At 33.9% G+C, this 21803-nt stretch overlaps 1 protein-coding gene across 7 annotated transcripts in view; it reads right to left on the bottom strand.

Annotated features, from left to right (window-relative positions):
- The window catches only part of EPHA6 (EPH receptor A6), an 828987-nt gene that overhangs the window by 313000 nt on the left and 494184 nt on the right, over positions 1 to 21803 (bottom strand). For all 7 annotated transcript variants that reach the window (XM_027586196.2, XM_027586194.2, XM_027586193.2 and 4 more), the window contains exon 6: positions 10913 to 11037. In XM_027586196.2, the coding sequence (XP_027441997.1) occupies positions 10913 to 11037 (125 nt within the window). The remainder of the gene's footprint in view (positions 1 to 10912; positions 11038 to 21803) is intronic.

Consider the following 21803-nt stretch of genomic DNA (forward strand, 5'->3'; position numbering starts at 1 on the left):
GAGACACCAAAAATTAAATAAGGAATAGAAGAAAAATGAAATAAACAATAGTTTAGTCACTTTTAATGTTTTATCAATAGCTAAGTATATTTTTATTACAGTTTCTTACTAAGTGGCCAGTTGGAGGCTAAAATCTAAGCTGTACTCATGAAGTAGGTAAGTGCCTCTCATTAGCTAGCAGCTAATTAACATGTCTTGAAATGAGTTAGTCCAGGTAGTATATTCAGTAAATGTTAGTATTTTTTTTTCATAATCCAATTTAGTTATTAACTCCAAGACTTTGTTCTTCACCTTCAGTCAAGATTGCAAAATTAGTTTCAAGGATCAGAAATGTGCAAACATTTTAGCTTCCAACTCCTTTTTATTTTTCTAATTTATCCAATGGAAATCAAAAGTTGGTCTTGCAGTAAATAAGGGCTGGTTTCCTAACTGTGGATACACTACAAATCTTGAATGTTAGACTTCCCCTCTGGCAGTAAAAAATCTGCAAATCAAGTCAGGCAGAAGAGGCACAGAGCAACTCACGTATTTCTTATGGAAAATTTTAATAAAAAGGTTGAATTTTCTTTATAATATTACAATATTTTGAAATCTACAGAGCCTAATAAAAATGGTGCTTAAAAATGCACAGGTTATAGGGGTTGGGGGATGGGTCAGCCTGGTGATGGGTATTAAAAAGGGCACATATTGATTGAATGGAGCACTGGGTGTTACACGCAAACAATGAATCATGGAACACTACATCAAAAACTAATGATTTAATATATGGTGATTAACATAACAATAAAAAATTAAAAAAAACTAATGATGTAATGTACAGTGATTAACATAATAAAATTTAAAAAAAACAAGAAAACTAATGCTGTAATGTATGGTGATTAACATAACATAATAAAATGAAATTTTAAAAAATGCACAGTTTAAAAACACATACACACCTTTCACAAGAGTATTTATTGAAGTGAGCTATTTTTGAGAGGAAAGCCCCCCAAATTCCTGATTGGCTACCAAGAAAAGTTACTATTCTGCCTTACCCTCTGAATGGTCCATATTTCCTCTAGTAGTCTTCCCTAAATAAATCCCTCAAGGAAAACGGAGCCAAGCAATGCATTCTGTAAACTGCTACCCCATCTTTTATGGGAAATAGCTCAAGATAACTTCACATGATCCTTCATATAATTACAGGTTTCAAAATCCTCAGAAGAAATAAATGCATCTATGTTCAATGTGTAAATTTTCTTATTATGTGCTGGACGAAAGAGAGTAGCAATAGAGTATCAGAAGAGAAAGGGTAAATTTATGAATTGGTAATTATGTTTGTACTTCTGGCCCCACACTGTAATTGTTTAAAGAACAGGCTAAAATATGGTTGTATTTCTTTAACTGCATTTAAAATAAGCAAATCTTACATTCCTCCAGGGAATATGATTCAGTCAACATTTTAATAAGGCCAGTGATCAAGGAAAAACTTGCTAAGGGTTAGATAACACAATATAATTGCAGCTCTTAGCTTGAAATTTATATTAGAAAATCTGGCAAGATTTACCTACAGGCATTATATAGTAGTATTTAATCTTCCATCATTGTAGGATGGAAAGTTAGATGTCTGACTTATATATTTAACTTCCAAAAGTAGCAACTTTATATTTACATTTACCACTAATGGAAGATTAGTTCTTTGAAAGCTAAATGCAATATGAACTCAAGGAGACATTACATTAGAAAAATTGGTGTTTGTCAGTGAGATTTTTGTCTGATTTTCACCAAACTAGATCAGAAATTTAGAGGAAGTTTGAATTTGTGTCCTTGTTATTCCTCAGAAGGGCTTTTCTGAAGGAATGAAAATATAGTAGAAAAATACTATTTTTGCATGCTCCAAGACTACATTGATTTTTGGTAGGCATCAGCCCAAATATTTTATCCAGAATTGTTTCTAGCATTCCTTTCCCCAACTTACCCCTCTCCCCCGCCCACTCAAAGAGACATTTGTGATCCTCTGATAATTTGATATTGTGGTGGGTTCTATAACCTCTACTCCAAGCCATATGTTATACTGCATTATTTCTTCCCTCTTAATAATTTTTAAGAGGAGGTGGAAATTTATGTGAGTAATTAATCATTTTTGAATTGTCATATTTTTCTCTTAGAAATTCAAAACTTGATTGTAAAATATATAGATGTATATATTGTTGAAGAGATTGGATGATTCTTTCATCCTTCAAGTTTTTACATACTTTTCTGTAATTTTTAAAATATTTCATGTTTTCATTGGAAACATTAAGTCTCTCATTCTTTCATTACTCTTATTTGATTATCTACTATCACCTTGCATAGCAAAGCAAGACACACTAAAAATAATAAGCTTATGTAATCATGGGATTTCAGAATTGGAAAACAACTTAGTTTACCCTAACCTCATCAAAAAGAAAGACATGAAATTAGGAGAGTGATGAGGAAGTAGTTTAAGAAAAGGATGACCAGGAATATCAAAGCAACTGACTCTGGCTTTAGGATGTGAAATCGAATTAAATTGTTGTGGAACTTAGAGCTGGTTGAAATATAACACAGCAAGTTGGCAGAAGAGTGGTTAATCAACGTGTTGCCTTACCTAGTAGCACAAAGAACATCAGGCTGCGATTGTACTTCTGGTGAGTGTATTTCGCCAAAAGAATCCCAGGCCCTTTGAGCATGATGGAGGGAGTATTGTTTTACTGTTCTTGGAAACAGAACATACATTTTTGAGACTCATTATGTTTATAACCTTCATTTCAGTCCATATATTGAGGTGTATTCTAAAGTTTTGAATGGAGTACAGTTAAGAGTACTTAGTTCTCCCCACTTAATTTTTTCCTTTTTTTGGATGTACCAAAACTTTCACATACTAAGCCTAGCTTCTATCATTTCAAATGAATCCAGTTTTCAAAGCAAACAAAAGATAAAGATAGTATAACTCTTAGGAAGATGGGGAGAATTAAAAGCTAGAATAGTTAGTAGACACTTGTAATTTTCATGTGCGTACAGACTCTGTGCTTGATGGAATAGTGTAAATATCTTTTAAATTTCTTTCTATTTTGATATGTGAAAACCATACAGATGCTGCTTTTGATGCAGTGCTGGCACCAGTCCCAGGCTTGCTATCACGAGAATCTCTGCTCCAGGCACCGTGGGACTCCCTGGGCTCACTAAACTAGACAGGCTTCCAGGCAGTGTGGTGTTTGCTGCACAACACGGAAATTGGCTATGAAATCTCCATAATGAGTGTTTGTATCAGTAAATTCCCTTGTTGTCCATTTTCTATCAGGTAACGTTGTTTTAATTAGTACCAAATGCTCATATCCAATTTCTCTGTGGTGGACATCGCAGCAAATAAGGATTATGAAAAAGGGAAAAAAAAACCACAAAACTTTATTTAACAGCTCAGGAACTTGCTGATTTTCATTAGAAGCCCTCGATTATATCTGAAACTGACTTGGTCCTTTATTTACTGCATTTTGCTTCAAACTAATATTTAGGTTCTAATATCATATGCATTGTATAACAGCTATAGAGGTCTTAGCCAGTTAAAGATGGTGGAGTGTTTAACTTCATGAGTATGTTTAAAAGGTTGTGATTATTTTCCCTCTCTACACTGGATAAAGTGAGGTAACAGAGAATCAGGGCCTCTGAAGACTTAAATTCAAAGCTTGGTCCTAGGAACAGCACGGCTAGCTTTGCCTGAGAAATTGTTCCCGATGTAAATCTTTATCCATGCTGCCAACCCACTTCTAGTCAACTGAATAATTGTCCACATTTCAAAAAGCTCGTGTGCTCCGGGTGATCCTTATGCCCTCCTCAATCCCACTTTCCTTAGTTCCTGTATAATAACCACACTTAGGTTTACATGCAAGTTTACATTTAGATTGAAAAATGTACAGTTGGAGGCACCTGGGTGGCTCAGTAGGTTAAGCACCTGCCTTCCACTCGGGTCTTGATCCCAGCGTTCTGGGATCAAGCCCCACCTACGGCTTTCCACTCAATGGGGAGTCTGCTTCTCCCTCTGCCCCTCCCCCCTGCTCGTGCTTTTTCTCTCTCACTCTGCACTCTCTCTCTCTCAAATAAATAAATAAAATCTTAAAAAAAACATACACGTTAGAGATGGCCGCAGGGGAAAGAGGGTGCAAAGAACAAAGGAGATATGTTTCTGTGCCTAAAGAGTGGATGAAGGTAAGAGTAGCATTCATGGAAGTGAAGAGAAAGTTCTCTTCTTCCCTTGGGCAAACACCAAAGTGAAGGAGATACAACAAAAGAAAATGAAGAATGTACATTGAGCATTTTTTTAAAAAAGGAAGGAAGATTTTTTCTTTCTTCAGTTGATTATTTCTTCAATAATTTCTTAATATAATTTTAATCAAATAAAGATGCAGATTTATTGATTATATATCTTTAGGAAAAAAGAACAATATTTATTGAATTATTATCTGGGGGAAAACTATCTTGAGAAAGTAGAATAAGAGAGGAGGGGAGAAAGAAAGAGGCTTGTATAAGTTTGGTATTGAGAAGTATACGACTTCATAAAGGATACCATGAATGTAACCTTCTCTCAAAAACGGCTACCTTAAATCACCTCTGGGAGATGAAAATGTTTCACATAATTAAAAATTTCCTACAAATCTCCTCACCTTTTTTTTTTAAACAATACACTGTTCTCATGATGTGAAATTATATAATTTTATGCAAAACTAATAGGTACTTTATTGGTAAACTAGGTGAAACAAAGGCAAATACAGTAATTGAGTATTTTACATAGATAATATTGACCATGTAGACAAAAGAAATGCTTCCTTTCTCATGATGACCTCTCTTGAACAAAAATCTAAAAACTGCTGACTCTGGTAAAAATTAGTAAGAGAACTTTTAAGGAAAAGACTTTACCAGTCAGAGTGTCTTTAAATACCGGATATAAGAATAAGGAACTGTTATGTGGGATTCATATTTGCAAAATGAGATACCAGTTGGTAATTAGTGGAGTTGTACAGCACCCTGATGAAATAGGTATGTTTTATTGTTGCCATTTTACAGATGCAAAATGGGCATTGGAGAGTAATGAAATGTTTGGCCTCAGGGAACCCAGAAAATCAGCCTCAGCAGAAAGCACTGACTGAGACATCCAATTGTGATGCAAATACCAAGGCCAGAATTAACAACCACTTACTGGCCCTGTGATTTTGATGAAGTTACATACCTTTGTTGTGCTTTAGTTCCCTCATCTGTAAAATGGGAAGAGGGATAGTATTTATCTCAAAGTGTTGTTATTAGGATTGAATTATTTGATCCATGAAAAACACTTTTAAAAGTACCTAGCATGTAGGGCGCCTGGGTGGCTCAGTCGTTAAGCATCTGCCTTCGGCTCAGGTCATGATCCCAGGGTCCCGGGATCGAGTCCCCACATCGGGCTCCCTGCTCAGCGGGAAGCCTGCTTCTCCCTCTCCCACTCCCCCTGCTTGTGTTCCTGCTCTCGCTGTCTCTCTCTGTCAAATAAATAAATAAAATCTTAAAAAAAAAAAAGTACCTAGCATGTAACTAGCCAACTATCGTTGTCTGTGAATTATTAACTGTGTGCCTTTCTGGGTGCTGCGGATCTGAAAGTAGAGAGGAAATCCCTTCCCTCCTGGACTTACATTCTACTTATTAACAGAACATCCTTTTAGCTGATTGACACATGTGTATGCGTCTTTTTTATGAACAAAGTTCTGGTGTTCTTTCTCTGTTTTTTTTGTTTTTGTTTTTTTCAATTGCTGGGGTAATTTCACAGTGGCTGGGTGACTTTTCTCAATTTCCTACGAATGAGTTCCGAAGAAGGAGAAGATTTTTACTAATTTATTTAGAATATGACTGAAAGCAAACAGTGTTTCAGTGTTAGGCACTGACTGAGCATTGGGTGACAACGACAAACAAGAAATGGTCTCCTTTCTTCAGGGGCTCACAAACTAGTGAGAGAGTCAGATATACACATAAATGACTCTAATCAAGACTAACTTTGAGGGGTGCCTAGATGGTGCAGTTGGCTAAGCATCTGACTCTTGGTTTTGGCTCAGGTTCTGATCTCAGGGTCATAAGATCAAACCCCGTGTCGGGCTCAGCACAGAGTCTGCTGTCTGCCCCTCCTGCTTGTGTTCTCTCTCTCAAGTAAATCTTTAAAAGAAAAAGACTAACTTTGATAAATATAATAAAAGAACAAATAAGCAGGAGAAAGAAAAGTGCCTTGGGCAGAGGACAAAAGGAGAGGAAAAATCAAGAATGAGAACAAAAAGAGTAAAGAGAGAGGGAAGAGTAGAAATAAGGAAAGGGCATGTTTGATATTCAATGGAATTTTTGATATTTTGTGACTGCAACAGGGTTTGCAAATTTTATAGCTGGAGATACAGGGGGGAAGCAGATAATGTTTTAGTTTTTTTTTTAAAGATTTTATTTATTATTTGACAGAGAGAGACACAGCGAGAGAAGGAACACAAGCAGGGGTAGTGGGAGAGGGAGAAGCAGGCTTCCTGCCGAGCAGGGAGCCCGATGCGGGGCTCCATTCCAGGACCCTGGGATCATGACCTGAGCTGAAGGCAGATGCTTAATGACTGAGCCACCCAGGCGCCCCTATAATGTTTTAATTTTGCTAAAATAACTTTCTAGGCCCAAGATGAAGTTGCTCCTACCTGGGGTGCCACATCAGTAAACTGAATACGATTTTTGTATCCCAATAAATTCTGTTTGATCAAAAACGCAGTATATCCAGTTAGCCAGTCTCCAAATGCCAAGCCAACTCTATACTTCTTTCCTCTTTCCTTCTCACCCCAAATAAGATTAAATATGTGGCCTCAGCCAATCAGATATTTTCATTTTTTCTCTTCTTTGTTCTTAGTCTTTAACCTATAAAAGTTTCCTGCCTTCTGCCCCATTTTGCAGTTCTCTAAGACTGTCCCCTTCCTGAAGTGTTAAATAAAGAGTGTTTGTATCACCTAATTTGTCTTTTTTTTTTTTTAACAGTTCCCTCATGAGTAGGCTTTACTTTGTTAGTAAGTAAATATGAAAGAGGATTTTTTTGGTATCATACCTAACTTTCTTCATTATTTTAAGTGCCTTTTCATGTTCAAAGTTTATTCACTTGAGTGTAAAAAAATGAAACACTTTTTGAGTATGAAACAAGTAACTAAGAATTGGGGGCGTATAATTAACTGAACAGACAATATCTAATTAGTTATAATCAATAAGCAATATGTTTTCTTCTCCATACCCTTCTCATCACACACAGACAGAAGACAACATAGGGTCTTAATCTTTATATATAATTATAATGTGAAGAATACTGTGGTGTTTTTTAAATATGTGTGTATGTGTGCATTTGATTTCAGTAGACATAAATGAAAAACCATAGTTGTTTGAGTTATGGGATAACATATCTATAAACTGTATGGATGTAATTTCAAAACAGCTAGAACCAGAGATTATCTTACTAGACTTTTTTTTTTTTTTTTTTTTTTTTTTTTTACATATGAAGAAACAGGACTAAGAAAATTAAGATCTGAGCCAAAATTGAGTTTTTGAACACCCAGGGCAGGGCCTTTTTCTAATACTACACATTCCCTGAGAAAAGGTCACTGCTAACAACAGTATGTTGTTTGACCTCAGATATTTGTAGACACTTCACATTCTAAGCAGCTTAACTTCTTTCCTGATTTACAGAATAATGCTTTAAGGAGAACATAATAAAACAGCATGAATTCCTGAAAGAATGGTGTAAATATTGATCATTTGTGGACTAATTATGAGTTAGCAATACAGACTAACTTTGATTAAAAGGAAATGGAAGGTATAAAATGCCATAAATTGAAGACTGAGGCACCAATATTAAAGACTGAAGAGAACATGAATATTATAATGAGCCTAGGCTTAAAATTCTTTCACAGTTCCCTGAGCACGGAAGTACCTTAGTTAATGGTGCACCACCAGACCCCCTTGGATCACCTTTATCTGCTCCTGCTCCTACCCAGCCCCCCCGCAGCGTTTGTTTTTTTTTACCGTAAAGTCTTGTATCTGGCACCTTCTTTATAGACCTAAACGTGGGTTACTAAAGCCACTGCAGAGAACCAGAAGTGCTGCTGATTTTTTTTTTTTTTTTTCTGTACACCTCATTAGGACTTGTGGCCAATGATTGCCTGGAGCCAGAGTATGGTAGCTCAGCTTCTTGATCTCCATAGGATGAATTCTGAGATGTAATTTATACTCCAGAGCTCCCGTTGGTCACTCTGAGTTTGACTGGCATTTTCTTCAAAGTCTTGCTTCCCCATTCTCTATCGGTTTTCCTAGGAGCTTTCTTAATTAATCACTTGCTTACAAAATCCTGTCTCAGGGTTTGCTTATGGGCAACTAGACAGAAGACAAAAAGCAAAGCTATTTTGGATCCATCCATTCATCCATCCATCCATATTTATCTATGCTTGCTACTTCCCTCTCTCTTCCTTGCCTCCATCCATGTACTTCAGTCCCCCATCCCACTCCCACTCAACAAGCAACAATGGAGACAGCATGGTGTACCCTCTGTTCCATTCCATATTTCTCTATATTTATATAATCATATATACATATACATATAGAGTGGGGTATTTGCATTCTGAAATTATGATCATATATTTGTACATATATTTCTTCGTATCTTGCTTTTCCTACTGAACAGTATTTAGGTTCCTAATAAAGAAGGAAGTTAGCACTTTAAGAGTTCTATCGTAAGGTGTTAGTTATAAATTTTATAAAAATATTTTCTTGAAAGCAGAAATCATGTTATAGATGCCTATAGGTAAAATGAACAGTTACGGTATGAAGCCATAGTTGGAAACAGTTTTAATCCTATCAATCATTTTATGCTCGCTCTGAAAGGTTTGACATTCTAACATCATTGATTAGTTGCCTATACGTTATGTATTCATGTATGGAAAGAATGATTTTTATTTAATTTGTATACAATTCCCATGCTGTTGTATACTGGTTCCATGTTATATGCCAAATATTTCCTTAATTCTTTCTTAAATTAAATGATTTCTAATACTGATTCAGTGTGCTTTTCATCTTTACGTCTGTTTATAAAATTAATCTTTACAACCCACTTGAAGAGTTGATACCTTCATTTCCCTTTTGTAAATGTGAAGTGCGAAACATAGGGAGATTAATTGAGTTTTCTTGGCCACAGGCATAATGAGAGTCACAATCAGAACATGAAATAGGCATCCTTGGCTCCCAACTCCAGGTTTACTACATGTGTAGTAACTCCATTAGCAAAATTGCTATTTTCTTACAAAATAGACTCCTTCATAACATTACCTATTCTATCATTAAAACATGGAAATTATGTCATTTACCATCTTTCAGGGTATTATTGATTTCTAAAATTTTGATTGGATGAATATGGTTCCCTTTTTACAGAATCTGTATGATTTGTCCTTAATTGGAAATATTGCAAGTTATCTTCATCTTCAAACATATGAAGTATAAATGACTATAAAATGAGAATGATTTTGTGTACAAAATACAGCCTTCATAAAACATGGAGGAGTATTCTCATTCTGAAAAGTTGCTTATATATGTGCCCATTGCTTTTTTAAATAATGAGAATTTTTGCATACCTAAAGATCTATCTAAACGAGTAGACAGAAAATATGTGTATTTTGTGACAGCATGGTAGAGGTTGTAACATTTGAAAGGATAGCTCAACAAGATTTCTGGCACATGCTGGCCTGGCTAATGTGCAGAATCTGTAATCCAATTAAAACTCAGTCAATTTCCCCTTTCTTAGACTATGAAGTTATTCCTGTTGGTTCATAATGACAGTTTTCATTGATTACATAATGCTGAAATTACTAGAGTGTCAAAAATGGATACAGGCAGGCTACTGAGTTACCTCTCCTTTTTCAAACTTATATTTGCTCAGAAGCAATAGAATAGAAAAAGATAGACTTCCATTTCTGTTCTTGTGTTGTATTTCTTCAGAGGAAATAAAAATTTATTTGTGATGTTCCTTTGCTTCTAGTCAGTTACAGAAATGCAAGAAGTTCCTTCTTACTGTATTATACAACTAGAAATTGTGTATGATTTTTACTTTATTTTTTTAAATTTAATGTTCCCTTTATCAATATTCCAGAGCAGCAGCAGCACAATGAGACATACCAGAATTGTTATGTGGTCTGTGAAAATGTCTACAGGCACAATATCATAATAGTGAGGAATAAGGGGAAAAAACATAAAGAAGAATGTGGATACAATAAAGATAAGGAAGTATATAATTTGGGAAAAATATAGTAGTTGAGAACAATTTTAAAATAATAAAAATGAAAATTAAGATTAAGTTGATTTATTAACCAGATATATCTTGCTAGCTTCTTAAAAAAGTAAAACAGCTGACCTAAATGTAAAGAAAAATTTTAAACCACCAGCTATTTCCATTTATCCCTTAAATCATCCTTTCCAAATTATAGTGAACTGTTAACTTTAAACTCATTGGCAAAAACTATGGGCTACACAAACTCTCTCTTTAGGTTATAGCAATTCCATTTTACCATGTCTTCTGAGTTGTTGTAGAAACAATGTTATGTCAACTAAACTGTAAACTAAAGGAGTTACTGCCTCTTACTATATTGGAAAAATTCTTATAGTAAGTCATGACAGAAATGGACATCTTGTGTCTTCTACTTTATAATCTGACATAAAACAATACAAATTAATTAAGAAAGTATAAGCATAATAGTAAATTAGAGAGTTTTAAAAGAAATAGTAGGTATGATGTTAGGTCAAAGAACAGGTTTTAAAGTAAAATAATATAACAACATGCTCAATATATACATATATACATATATATGTATATGTAGTTTTTTAGGAAGCTCCAAATAAGACCTACTTTCTCATAGTACTTGATCTCGTAGTCCAGAATGGCTCCATTGGAAAAAGCAGGTGCTTGCCATGATAGGGCAATGCTATTTTGGGATGCCCAGTCCTTCCTTACCACACCTATCAGGGAAGGTGCTGAAAGGAAAGAAAATAACTAAGAATTAATTGTCAGGAATCATTCTCCAGAATCCTTTCTTTAATATTTTGTCTTCCAAGGAAAATATAATTCTTGTTGAAGATGATAGCAATTGTTGATATCAGATTAATAAGAAAGCCTTAGGATCTACTCTATTTAATCCAAATAAAGTATTAAAATATATTTAGAAACATTACTAGGACACATAGGAAAAACTCAAATAGTCCAAGAATGAGAGCCAGAACTCATCATCTTAGTCTTTGTTAGTGGAGGACATTTTCCTTTAAACTGGCTTTGGTTTTAGGTTATGACATGAAGTACAATACACTTGGCTCTTATATTTTATCAAATCTAAGTCTGCTATAGAAAAATACTCTGCAATTACACAAGATCATTTATAGGCTTTTCTTTCTCCTCAAGACTTAGTACTTTATAAAGTCTTAGTACTTTATAAAAGTTTAAACCACAAACTTCTTAACTATAAATTATTGCATATCAACATGAGAATTATTTCTTTTGCATGGTTTCTGTGACATTTGAATAAAATTGAAATATCTAACTTCTGAAGTTCATTTTCAGCATCATGTCTTTTTTCCCCTATATAACATTGTTTTAACAACCTAATCCTACCAATCTTGCATTAGACTTCCAAAATTTCCCTAGAATGTATATATCATAGATTCTTCTCTCTAACAAAATCCCCCTCATTTTAAAGTATTGCTAATTTTTAAATACAACAGGTTTTTACATAGAAGTTAAAATTCATTCATAAAAAGAGAAATATAAATGAAATATACTGAGATACCATTTTTTACCAATCAGATTGGCAAAAATCCAAAAATCTGACAGCAGGCTCTGCTGACTAGGCTATAGGGAAAAGCACTTTAATACATTGTCGGTAGGAATGCAAAATAGTACAACTTTTATGAAAGGAAATTCGACAATTTAAGGCAAATTATATGTTCATTTACACTTGGGCTTTTTGAAATCTATCCCAAAGATACACTGAACAAACACAAAGTGACATATTTACAAGACTACTCACTGAGATTTATTTGTAAAGATTGGAAACAATTTAACTGTTTGTCAAAAAGGGACTAGTTGAAAAACTACACTACATCCACCAGAAAATTATGGCTATCTATAAAAACTATAATGGAGTTTTTTCAGGATATATTTTTAAGTGAAAAAAATAAGGTGGGAAGAATGTATAAAAAACAATATAAGGATAAACCCAAGAATAGAAAAAATGGTAACAATGGATACCCTCAGGGGTGGGAGACAATAGGATGGACACTATAAAGTTGGAAGATAGAAGTCTCAGAATTTGCCTTCCCTTGAAATTTACTTTGGAACCCTGTAAATAGTTAAATGTTTAGAAAACAAATTAGCCCTTAAAAAAGTAATATCAAAAAAAAAGCAAAGAAAAACAAAAGAAACCTGTGTATTGAGGCACAGCCTCCAAGAGTAACTACTTAAAACTCTAAAACATAGTAACTTAGCATACATCCTAATGAGATAATTTTAAGGATGAAAAAAACAACCTGTAAAAATTATTAAACTGTTTTTAGTAATGACACTGTTGTTGGTTATATTAATATAGTAATTCTGAATGTGCATGTTGAGGGTTAAAGCAAATGAGTAATTATTTTGGTGTTACTGAGGACTAGGTCAGTTTGTTTTTTCTATGGGAAATGAGGATATAGATATCAAATCAATGGAGGTATGTAAAAACTCTGTAATGATAAACTCAAATTAGAATTATCATTATGAACTCATAATGTCTTTCCAACTCATTTCCAGAAATCTATTCAAATGAACCAATTGCAGGTGAGAATAGAATTTGAAAAAACTGATTCTCTATGATTATAATACATAAATTTTAAATTTCTAAGAAAGACTCAGGTATTAAGTTTGGTATTTTATTTCTAAATGTTCCCTTTATATCGTGGGGATAAAGTATTTCTTAAATTTATGAGAATGACAGTTTGGTTCTCCTAAGGAAATACGTACTTTAGAAATTATATTTAAAACTCTTTCTAGCTGTTCAATGAAAGTATTATTGTTGTACTAAAACATATTCCTAAAAATGAGTGATAATTACAGAAGTTGCTAAAAGATAAAAGAGTTTGTTCTGTAAGCTAAAACGAAATAGGTAGCATGGTAAATATGAAAAATGCTTGGATGATTCACTAAATTGAGTCATATTCACTACTAAGAAACTACCATTAATAAATTTATCCCTGTTGGAAACTGCATTAATGTTTTTGAATTATAGTACAATAATGTATGAAATGGAGTTTATGAAAAAATTGTAACTTTTAAGGTCAATCATACAAATTAGAAGTTGCCTCAAATATATCAATTCATTGCAATTTTTGAAAACGTCCTTTTCATTTATACAATCTTATGGTTAATTTTCAGTTTAATGTTCAATGTCATAAAACAATAATATTACCAGTATACTACATTTTGCCACATAATTATTTAGCACTCAAGATCAAATAGTATAATCCGTGCAAAACTGATAATAAATTCAATTATGGCAGCATATTAGAATGACTATTGATTAACATATAGGTACTATCTTTTCTATTTCTAATTCTCTACTGGTTAATTAAAAGTAAAGGTACAGATTTTATGAGTCTTCCTCCATAAAACAGAAATAAGGAAAATCCATTCGCTAACTACCCTGAGAAGTACTACTAACTACACCATTCTCTGACTAATCTAGTTATAGATTCTTCACTTGGACTTCGGGGTCAAAGAACTATATAAACTCTAAAATCTTTTCACTTTTGCACATCCCTTTCATATGTAAATATCCGTATTTTACATAGTTGTAAAATATACATAATTTTAGATAATTCTGTTTTTTAACCATATATTTGAAATCCTATTCCATATTTTGATATTGTCTCCATAATTATTACTTTGATGGATAAAATATTCAATCATGTATATGCTTTATCAGATCATTCCTCTAATGTTGAAGTTTCCAATATTATCCTGTTAGAATTTTCACACTTTATGCCCACATTTTTGATTTTGTTAAATTATTTTACAGAGAAAAGTACTTTACATAATTTGAATTTCCTGAGCCATACTGTTTATTAATATATTGCTTTTGAAATGAGCTGCACAATATACGCCAGGCACACATTTTAAGCAGTTAATGAGTTAAAGGAGAGGATGTGGCAATTTATAGGTCAATATATACCCCAAATGCTGCATTTTCTATTTTCTGAGAAGGCTAGCACCGTATGGAATTTTATTTTAAAATATAGCTTCAATACATGAAACCTCAAGAATTTGTTTCGAATATACTTAATAAATTTGTTTTATTAACAACCCAAGTTTATGTTACATCTGAATTTGGCCTATTGTGACAACACTGTAGTACCAACAAACTTAAAAGGGAAAACACATTTATTCCTCCACATGAGAAAAACTAATTTTAGAACATAGAGGGCAACTATTGATTTTTACTTCTGATTCTAAAAAGTCAGAGAAAGAAATAAATAGGGAAATAATATCTTCTGGAGTCTGTCAGATCAGAGACTAACTGAAAGATTTGAAGGCTCAAGCAATGTTTCCTGAGTACAGAATTGTATATTCAGTATAGTTTTCAGTAGAATTGTATTTCTGATATACATCCTTTCTTAAGCCTTCAAAATCTTAGCTTTGACCTTCAAAATAAATGATTATTGAATAGATTACCACATTTTTGAAAATGGTTTTAATACAAACCTTTTTGATTACTACACTTTCTGAATCTCAAATAGTTTACCAAGAATTACATGGCAAAATAAGAAAAGTACATGGTGGAGTTAGTGAACAAAGGAGATTTTATCCACATTAGGATGGGTGTTATTTTTTAATGCTTATACGGAAATACCTGAAAGAATAGTAAATTATTCTAGTTAGTTATTTTGCACCTAATTACGATTTAATTGTGTGTGTGGTTAGGTGAAAAAGAGAGAGAGAGGGAGAACAAGAGCACACTCCTACGCACATGTGTTTGTGACAATGAAAATCTTAACAGTGAATGTTAAATAGTAGAATCTTAGCACTAGGATAGACCTTGTAAGTCATTTTTTTTATATTTTAATTTTGTTTTGGATTATTTATTGTTACTATAAAATAAAAGTATAATAGATTTTTTTATTAACATATAATGTATTATTTGTTTTAGGGGTACAGGTCTGTGATTCATCAGTCTTACACAATTCACAGTGCTCACCATAGCACATACCCTCCCCAGTGTCCATCACCCAGCCACCCCATCCGTCCTCCCCCCTTCACTCCAGCAACCTTCAGTTTATTTCCTGAGATTAAGAGTCTCTTATGGTTTGTCTCCCTTGTAAGTCATTTCATACATTTTTTTCAACAACGCAGAAAATCCCTCAGCATATACTTGTTTGCTGATTATCCACTTCTTGCTTCAACTGTTGCTGTAAAAAGTACACCACTTCATAAGACTACCTGTTTCTTTTTGAAAATCTCTAATTGTTAGAAAATTCTTACATGGAATCATTGTTTTCTTCCGGTAACTTCAACTTCGCCCCCCGTTCTTACCTTTAGCATTAATAGAAGTAAATCTTCACTTTTGCTCATCTATCATACTCTTTCTTCTCTCCTTTCTTTTCTCTCTTCTTCCTATCCCTTTTCCTTCCCCTTTCCTTCCTTCCTCTCTTCTTTCTTCATTTCCTTTTTTAGTGATTTTCACTGTCTCTCTCTTTTCTTTATTCTTTTCCTTTCTTTTCTTCCCTGTGCTTCTTTTTAGAGAGATGTGTGTGTGTGTGCGTGTGCGTGTGCGTGTTAGGGGAAATATAATCAGTGACATAATGGAATGTAAGTAACATAATAAATAAATAATATACACCAGAAAGTGCAAATCAGAACAGACGTTTAAGACTATGATTTTCCCTTTTTCTTTGCTAATGAACGAATGGGTATAGTTGCAAAGCAAGAACAGGAAGAGTGCTTCATTCTGCAGGTGATCAAGAAAGGGATATGCTATAATCAATACCGTAATTTTACTTGTGAAGTTCTGTAAATGTGATATTTATCATATTAATTGACATTTTTGAAACCTGAGAGCATACTTCAAACTATTTTTGATGTATATCTTGTTTTGGAAATGTTTATTAAATATATTGTGCTTTATACAACATAATATAGCCTAACAGTAATTGCCTCATGTGCTTTTCTTTTGATGTTTCCCCTGCAATCAGAGCTTAATGGTAATATATATTGTTATCGTCTTTCCCCATGTGGTTGGAATGTGGTTATGAGCTTGAAATATGCATGTCATACTTAAGGCAGAATTGATGCTTTATTTTCTTTCTAATTTGTCTTTTTCCTATACCTGGAATAACATTGCGGAATGCTAAGTCATATGACAGCTGTCAAAGGATGAATAATGGCTCACAGAAAATGTTCACATCGAATCCCCAGAACCTGTGAATGTTCCTCTCTGGTAAAAGAAACTTTGCAGTTCTGATTAAGCTAAGGACTTTGAGATGGAAATATGATCCTGAATTATCCAGGTGCGCCCCATGTAATCACAAGTGTCATAAGAAGGAGGCAGGACGTGACTTGTCTGCAGAAGAGAAAGCTGTTTAAAGTGACAAAAACAAGCTATAAATCAGCATAAATCCTATGATTCAAAAAATAATTCTAAATAGCAGATATCTCCAACTTGTATAACTAAATTGTGTAACTACTGTATAACCAAACTGTTTAACTATCAAGACCGTGTTGGAAGATTTGGGAATGGACAATGAAGTAAATGATGACCTAGTTTCCCTACCAAACATTAGTTCAGCAATATTTAAAAAAAAAAAAGGTCATTAGGTGGTGCACCTACCACAAAGATGACCTTCATTCTGAGCCTGATGATGAGAACAAAGAAAAGCAAATAGTTGATACCCCTGTTTGGGACTAAGATTTTTGGAAGTTAACTAAAGGGGCTTTTTGAACTTATTCTGGCTGCAAAATACTTAGACATCAAAGGTTTTCTTGATGTGACATGTGACTGTTGCCAATATGATCAAGAGGAAAACAAATGAGATCTGCAAGACCTTCGATATCAAAAACAACTGTATTGAAGAAAAGGAAGCCCCGGTAGGCAAAGAGAACCACCAGTATGAAGAGAAGCAGAAGATTGTGCCTGACACTAACGCTGGAAGGACTCTTCTAAATACTAGTTAAACTGTTCTGTTTAAAACTGTTAACATTAGACAAACAGTAGATAAATGCAGTGGCAAATCAATTATATTAGCTGAATACTGTTGTCAGTGCATGCATAGTTTGAGTACAGATTCCAAACCTATGGCTGAGTTTCTTCTAGATCAAAAGCTTTTTTTTTTTCCCTTTGCTCTGAGTATAACTGAACCTTGGGCTATTAAAAATATAATGAATATATATGCATATATATGCATAATATATATACATATGCATATATACATTTTTAAATGGAATCACATCTAGCTATCAATAGTGGCTTCTCATGCTAGCCTAGGAAAACTAGATATAATAAGAGAAAAACAGAAACAAATCTAACAATTGACCAATAGTTACTGATTTCTAAATTACATTAACAAATTATATTATCCATAACTTTTGAAACTACTTGTAAAGGAATATAATTTTATTTCAAAAAGCCTAATTAATCTTAGTGATAACTAATGTGATATTCTGAAATTGTTTTCAAAAATATAATTCAAAAGTTGGGGCGACTGCATGGCTCAGTGAGTTAAGTGGCTGTCTTTGGCTCAGGTCATGATCCTAGGATCCAGGATCCGGGGATCGAGCTGCTTTGGGCTCCCTGCTCAGTAAGGAGTCTGCCTCTCTCTCTCTCCTTCTGCCTCTCCCCTACTCGTGCTCTCTCTCATTCTCTCTCAAAAAATAAAATCTTTAAAAGACATATAATTCAAATGTTAATAAATTTCAAAAAGTTAAACCCAAATATGAATAGATTTATAAGCTATGACCATAAAGTAATACATGTAGCTTATGGAGGAGTCATCAAATTTTAGTCTTTCCCTGTATTTTTGTCATCCTTGAATTTATATGATGATACAAAATTGCAGAGGAAGCTAGATGAAAGAACATTGGCTTCCAAAGTATTTTAAACCAAGAAGTTTTATGAAAATTAGTTTTAAAAATGTTATAGATTTGCTTGTTGGATGTCTCAAGAAGAGAAAAAAATCATTTTCTGTGCTGTTGGACACATAAGGTACATAAACAGACAAGAAATTTCAGTCCCATTTTGGGGCTGTGAAACAACTCATGGATAACCTTGCGAATTTGAGAAGAAAGATTCACATTTAAGGAATTTTTCATAATATAAGATAAAATTGCAGCACTTACCTTTTTCCCTTAAGGTAGAACCATGGACTAGCTTAAGACTTCTTTAATCACTTCAGGTGGAATTGATTTTAATGTCTGAACTCCTAAAAGATTTACTATCTATTCCTCATTGACTGCCTTTATCATAAGTTCTTGATATTGCTCTTTATAGAATATATAATATATTATACTTCACTTTTCAATTTCTCATACTTTTTCACATACATCTCCTAATACACATTGTAACTTTGTAGGTGCAATTATTCTTATTTTAAAAGTGAGGACAAAAAAATAAAAATATAAAAATAAATAAATAAAAAAGTGAGGACAGGGGCGCCTGGGTGGCTCAGTCGGTTAAGCGTCTGCCTTCAGCTCAGGTCATGATCCAGGGGTCCTGGGATCGAGCCCCACGTCGGGCTCCCAGCTCAGTGGGGAGTCTGCTTCTCCCTCTCCCTCTGCCCCTCGCCCTGCTTGTGGTCTCTCTCCCTCTCTCTCTCTCAAATAAATAAATTTTAAAAGTGAGGACATAGGCTCAAACAGGAAGCAACTCACAGTTACGTAAAATGTAAGGAGCAGACTCCAGACTAAGTCTGGTACTTGTGGACTGTACCTCAGTGATTTCAGGATTTCAGGATCTGAACCTCCCATAGGACCTAGTACAATGCCATACAAACACATCAGATACTTTTATGTGAATATCTTTCATTCATAACTTGTTTAAATCTTGTTTCAAGGCTTATCAGACAATTGTCCTGCCTTCTGTGTTTTTGTTCGATAAATCCCTGATGGTCCCAAAGGAGCACTGTCCAATTGATTCATATACTCCATGCATATGACAATTATTTTATGAGAGTACATTAATGTAAAAAATATATAACATATAATAATACCATATAATAATAGCAGAAAATAAGTAAAGATGCAAAGTGCTAGGAGTCTGAACATATGGTGTGGATCAAAACGGATATGCTATAATTTAATTGTATAATATCCAATTGTAAAAATGCATCTTGGATTAGTTTTTTGAATTTTCAATATTTTCCATTATTTAACTGTCTTATTTGAAAAAAAAGTATTTAGATTGAGCAATGAAAGCAAAACCAAAATATTCTGAATTATTTGATTATTGATTGAGAGTGCTCCCAAGATCAACTGCTTTTTCACTAATTCTAAAGGCATCTTCCTCATCCGTGTACCTGCTCCACCCCAAACTGTGCTTTCACTTTCCCTAGCCACAGTTTAACACATCTTGGTCAGTAAAATCCTGCTAGATTCCATAGATTTTGTAGGCTAAAACCCTAAAATTCTATGTTTTCTATAAAATCTAGATGTAAAATATTTAAAAAGCTGTGTTTGGGATTTCTTTTCTGTCTTACTTTTTGAAAGTGAGTGCTATATTCACACGTTTGGGGTGTGTGTGTTTGTGTGTGTGTGTATATTTCCAGAAGCTATGCAAAGGGAGAAAGTACTCATACTGCTGGTCACTTGAGGGAATGTTGAATGATCCTGTCACAACTGATTCAGGAGGATGCAAGTGTATTCCTGCCAAGTCACCAGAAATGGAACGTTAAAACTGCTTTTGTTCTCTCATTAAAGAAATAATGTGATGCAACAGCAGATTCATTGGCATTGTTTCTGGTTGAAGCCAAGAGGAATAAATCTTGATTCTTCCTTGATGGAGGTAGTCTTTGTTAGGACAAGTAGCCAGATGCTCCCACAGCTGCTTTGAAACATTCATGGCTTCCTGAGGATATGGGTGATTTTGTTCTCATCATTGATCAAATAGCAGGGTAAATCACTGATGTAAAATAACACCTGGCTGAGCTTTGTGTTTTCCTCTCATTTTCTCTAGTTAGTAATTGTTGTTTACAAATCACTGACTGCATGAGTAGGAAAAGCCTGTGTTTTCTCGTACTGGCTGCTAGCTCATAATTTCTACATCATGTTCTTTCTCACAGTACCTTCAAAGGCATTCAATGCATATTATACTTTTTCTCCTTGGTTTTTGTGATTACTTCCTTAACAAGCCAACAGAAGTTAATAGTATTTCAAAGATTTTGTAAACAAAATAGTTGATTATTATTAATAAGGAATAATGCAAATCTTTGCCACATTTTTATACTTCATTTGAAATGTAATGTGATAAGTTAAATAATCTTGTTTTTTTCTAAATTCTATTTATAGGGAAAGAAGTATGTCAATAAAAATCAATTTCTTTTGGTTTATACATTTGCAAGGTGAGTTTATGTAACCAACTAGTATTTTTGTTAGCATTAACTTACAATTAATGGTACAGTATATATATGAAACATACATAAAATGCAATATTAATTTCAAAAACTAAGTATTGAAATTCAGCAACATGTAATTTCTGAATATTAAAATTATATTAGGTAAGTGTGGGCAAAATGATAGATAACAAAAGAGGAAAACCTGATGTTGAAATGTTGACATTCAGCAGGCACACATTATGGTGGCCATATCAATGGTTTACAGCCAACAGTCTTCTATCTGGTTGATGCCTATGCCACAATATTTTAAAGTATTTTGAGGGTCACCCTGAATGTGTGTACTATTGTCCTTAATAATTTTAGAATTATGTCACCTTAATTCTCATCATGGTCTTCTGCTTTGACTTAGAGATCAATTTCAATTGATGGGCAGGTTTTTTTTTTTTAATTTGTGTGTATTTCTCTTCCTATTTATAGCCTTTAGTTGCATAATTTTGCCTGCTTCGTGGGGAAACTAAATCTTTGCTCAAAGAGAAGTAGCCTCTCAGGTAAAAATTGGCCCATATCATAAATCCACTAAGAAATGACCCCTGCCTGCTGGACAGTTTTCCCCAGACACCCACAATGATGTTTCCTTGCCTGAAGCTGTGTTTCAGAAAAACCTGAGAATAATTTGCTTGGATCACTTTCCTTACTTCAGTCACTATCTCCCCACATGTTAGGTTGTTGTACTACCCTCAACACTTCATACGCTAGTCCTCCCTCATCCATGGTTTCACTTTCTGTGGCTTCAGTCACCTGTGGTCAGCCATGGTCCAGAAACAGACGGTCCTCCTGACGTGTTGTTAGAAGGTCAGTAGTAGCCTAAGGCTGTGTGTCACAAGCCTACGTCATTCTCCTTATCACATAGCCATTTTATCATCTCATATCATCACAAGAAGGGTAAATATAGTACAATATTTTGAGAGAGAGCACACATTCACATACCTTTCATTACAGTATATTGTTATAACTCTTTTATTTTATTATTACTGTTAATCTTTTACTGTGCCTAATTTAGAAATTAAACTTTATCACAAGTATGTACACACAGGAAAAAAACAGAATATCTGCGTTTTCAGGCAGTCTACCAACTGTGCACAAGGGCTCCTTTTTCTCCACATCCTCACCAACACTTG

Source organism: Zalophus californianus, chromosome 1 (genome assembly GCF_009762305.2).
Source record: "Zalophus californianus isolate mZalCal1 chromosome 1, mZalCal1.pri.v2, whole genome shotgun sequence".
In the NCBI taxonomy this organism is placed as follows: Eukaryota; Metazoa; Chordata; class Mammalia; order Carnivora; family Otariidae; genus Zalophus; species Zalophus californianus.